This window comes from Aythya ferina (assembly GCF_964211825.1).
Source record: "Aythya ferina genome assembly, chromosome: 28".
NCBI classification, from domain to species: Eukaryota; Metazoa; Chordata; class Aves; order Anseriformes; family Anatidae; genus Aythya; species Aythya ferina.
Genome location: NC_140325.1, coordinates 1,623,632 through 1,627,650, shown reverse-complemented (window position 1 = coordinate 1,627,650; position 4,019 = coordinate 1,623,632). Strand labels below are relative to the sequence as shown.

Below are 4,019 nucleotides of genomic sequence, written 5' to 3'. Positions count from 1 at the left end.
GTTCTGACCCCACAGCCCAGGGGGATATCCCATCCCACACTACCTCCTGCTCAGCCACAAAAGCAGGGGGAATGAGGGGGAGGAAGGGGATGCTTGGGGCTGTGTTCATCCTCCCAAGCCAGGCACATTGAGCTCTGCCTGCCTGGAAGTGGCCACCCACTGCTGGGAAGCACTGAATGAGCTCCTTGTTCTGCTCCGCTCACCCCCACAGCTCCTGCTTTACACCGTGATTACACTGTGACCTGGCTTTGTCTCCAGCCCGGAGCTCGGGTACTTCTCCCTTCCCCATCTCATGGTGGGGAGAGGTCGGTGAGCAGCAGGGGACACGGAGCTGCCTCCTGGGGCTGAGCCCCAAAAGGGGGGAGCTGGGGCTGGCTGCAGGGTGCTGGGCTCAGCCTGCCTCCAGGAGCATCCCCAGGGGCAGGGGGCTTGGGGTAGCCCCTAGCACAGAGGGAAATGGCTCCGCACAGATCAGGGCACCGCGGCACAGAGGAAAGACACCAGACACAGACCCAAGGACAGGGAATGCTTTTTATTCAGACCCACGGGAGAGGACGGGTGGGTCCGTAACAGACTTTTCCATTTCACAGACCATTTAACAGCACAGACAGCAGTGCACCCACTGCTACAGACCCACTGGGGGGGTCTTCAACTACATTTGTTCCCTGTACGAGCAGCACCGTTGTGAAGGTTTAATACTCCTCCCCTTCCTCCTCTCCCTCTCCTTCCACCGAGTCCACCCCCACCTCCTCGTAATCCTTCTCCAGGGCGGCCATGTCCTCCCTGGCCTCCGAGAACTCCCCCTCCTCCATGCCCTCCCCCACGTACCAGTGCACGAAGGCACGCTTGGCATACATCAGGTCGAACTTGTGGTCCAGGCGGGCCCAGGCCTCGGCGATGGCCGTGGTGTTGCTCAGCATGCAGACAGCACGCTGCACCTTGGCCAGGTCCCCCCCGGGCACCACCGTGGGAGGCTGGTAGTTGATGCCCACCTTGAAACCCGTCGGGCACCAGTCCACGAACTGGATGGTGCGCTTGGTCTTGATGGTGGCGATGGCGGCGTTGACGTCCTTGGGCACCACGTCCCCGCGGTACAGCAGGCAGCACGCCATGTACTTGCCGTGCCGCGGGTCGCACTTCACCATCTGGTTGGCTGGCTCGAAGCAGGCGTTGGTGATCTCGGCCACCGAGAGCTGCTCGTGGTAAGCCTTCTCGGCCGAGATGACGGGGGCGTAGGTGGCCAGGGGGAAGTGGATGCGCGGGTACGGCACCAGGTTGGTCTGGAACTCGGTCAGGTCAACGTTGAGGGCCCCGTCGAAGCGCAGGGAGGCCGTGATGGACGACACGATCTGGCCTATCAACCGGTTGAGGTTGGTGTAGGTGGGCCTCTCGATGTCCAGGTTCCTGCGGCAGATGTCGTAGATGGCCTCGTTGTCCACCATGAAGGCGCAGTCGGAGTGCTCCAGCGTGGTGTGGGTGGTGAGGATGGAGTTGTAGGGCTCCACCACGGCCGTGGAGACCTGCGGGGCCGGGTAGATGGAGAACTCCAGCTTGGACTTCTTGCCGTAGTCGACCGAGAGGCGCTCCATGAGCAGGGAGGTGAAGCCGGAGCCGGTGCCACCCCCGAAGCTGTGGAAGACCAGGAAGCCCTGCAGCCCCGTGCACTGGTCAGCCTGGAGGGAGAAACGGGGGGGGGGGGGGCATGATTAAGTTGGGCAGCAGCAGAGCTTGCTCCTTCCTCTCTTATGTTCTCTCACAATGACATTTGGGGGATTTCCAGAAGCAGAACACAAGCCACCAGGCCAGGGTGAGCCTGACTCCTGCTGTTGGAAACCTTTGGAGCAAAAATCCCCTGGGGAAGCCCCTCTGCCCCCAGAGGGTTTTTGGGGGGTGGGGGGGCACTCAGCCCATGGCTCTGCTGCCACCCCCACGCAGCCTCTGGGGCTCCCAACGCCGCTGAGTGCAGCTGGATGCGGCCGCAGCCAGAGCCGAGGAGGAACAAAGAAGGAATTGCAGAGCTCAGCACCGCCGGGCGCCTGGGGACGCGGCGCTGTGGAGCAGCTCCAACGCCCCAGCTGCGCCGCATCCCGCTGCCAGCCAATGGCAGCCGCTGCAGAGCAGGATTACCATTAATTAATATATTAAGTCTAAACACAGCCTGGCTAGTCCTGCAGGAAGGGCGAGACCCAGAACCGGAGCCTTTGTCCTCATCTCACCACCCACCGGTGCCCCCCGCGCAGCCCCCCCCCCGGCCATACCAGCTTGCGGATGCGGTCGAGCACCAGGTCGATGATCTCCTTGCCGATGGTGTAGTGCCCCCGCGCGTAGTTGTTGGCCGCATCCTCCTTGCCCGTGATCAGCTGCTCGGGGTGGAAGAGCTGCCGGTACGTCCCCGTGCGCACCTCATCTGCGGGACAGCACCACGCACCCCGTTAGCACCGGGCACCCCCTCGGCACCCACCGCCCCCCACCGCGGCTCCCTTTGCTCACCGATCACCGTGGGCTCCAGGTCCACGAAGACGGCCCGGGGCACGTGCTTGCCGGCCCCCGTCTCGCTGAAGAAGGTGTTGAAGGAGTCGTCCCCCCCGCCGATGGTCTTGTCGCTGGGCATCTGCCCGTCGGGCTGGATGCCGTGCTCCAGGCAGTACAGCTCCCAGCACGCATTGCCGATCTGCACGCCCGCTTGGCCCACGTGGATGGAGATGCACTCGCGCTGCGGGGACATTCATGGTGCTGCGTCACCCCCCGTGGCCTAGCTGAGCTCCCCCCTACACCCCACCCATGTCCCATTCCCCCCCTCCAGCTGCAGCCCCAGCCCATGCCCCCCTGGGATGCTGCCCCCCGGAGGGGCTGGTGCTGAGCTGCCCATGCCAGGATGGGGCCGGATCCTGCCCAGCCCCATCCTATTGTTCTGGGGGCTGCAGGGGGCTCAGCACCAGGGCCACACCCAGTGGGGGGGGGGGGACTCAGCACCGTCCTGCCCTGTGGGGCCGTGACCACACCCAGCGGGAGATGGGAGCCCCCAGGGTCACATCCTGCACTCCCCACCCCATGGGGACACTGCAACAGCCCATGTGGGCTGAGGGCTCAGCACCAGGGGCTCATCCTGCCCCGGGGGGTCCTCATTGAGCCAGGGACACGCCCAGGGCTGGACTGGGGACCCCATCCTGCCCCCAGTGCCACACCCAGTGTGGGACACGGTGCTCAGCACCCGGGGGGGGCTCATCCTACCCCTGCAACCAGGACCACACCCAGAACAGGCTGAGGGCTCCGCACCAGGGGCCCGATCCTGCCTAATTTAAGAGGGGCCACACCCAGAGGGGGCTCAGCACCGAGGGCCCGATCCTGCCCTGTTGGACCGGGGGGGGCTCAGCCCCAGCCAGGGGGGCTCCTATTGAGACCCATCCGCCACGAGCCACACCCGGGGGGGGGCTCAGCACCGGGAGCCCCCTTCTGCTCCCTTTAACGGGCCCCGGGGGTCCCATCCTGCCTCATTTAACCGCAGCCACGCCCAGTGCGAGCTCAGCACCGGGGGGGGGGGGCTCACCCTGTCCTATTTAACGGGATCCGGGGGGGTCCCATCCCGCCCCGTTCACCGGGAGCCGCACCCAGAGCGGGCTCAGCACCGGACAAAGGGCCCCGATCCTGCCCCGTTTAACGGGGACCGCGCCCCGAGCGGGCTCAGCACCGGCCGGGGGGGGCCTCATCCTGCCGGGGGGGCCTCATCCTGCCGGGGGGGGGCCTCATTACGGGCTCGGCAGCTCCGCCGGCTTCGGAAGGGGGGGGGGAACGGGAACAAAGGCGGCGGCTCGGGGGTCCCCGGCGGGGGCGCGCACGGCCCGGGCCGATCCCGATCCTGGCTCCGGTGTCCCCCCCCCCACCTCGGTCCGGTGCCCCCCCCCCCCCCGCGCTCACCATGGCGGCTGCTCGGCTCCGGGGCTTTCTCACAGCACGACGCTGAGGCGGTCGATGTAAGAGGCGCGGCGGAGCCGGCGGCTGGGAGCGGGGCTTTATAGGGC

General features: G+C 66.3%; 1 protein-coding gene across 1 annotated transcript; it reads right to left on the bottom strand.

Annotated features, from left to right (window-relative positions):
* Positions 1–517: 517 nt before the first annotated feature.
* LOC311424656 (tubulin alpha-1A chain) lies at positions 518–4,019 on the bottom strand. Its single transcript, XM_084499986.1, has 4 exons — positions 3,916–4,019; positions 2,491–2,713; positions 2,259–2,407; positions 518–1,673 (listed from the first exon to the last, which is right to left on the bottom strand). The coding sequence occupies exons 1-4, from the start codon at positions 3,916–3,918 to the stop codon at positions 693–695; spliced, it is 1,356 nt and encodes a 451-aa protein (XP_084356112.1). The 5' UTR covers positions 3,919–4,019; the 3' UTR covers positions 518–692.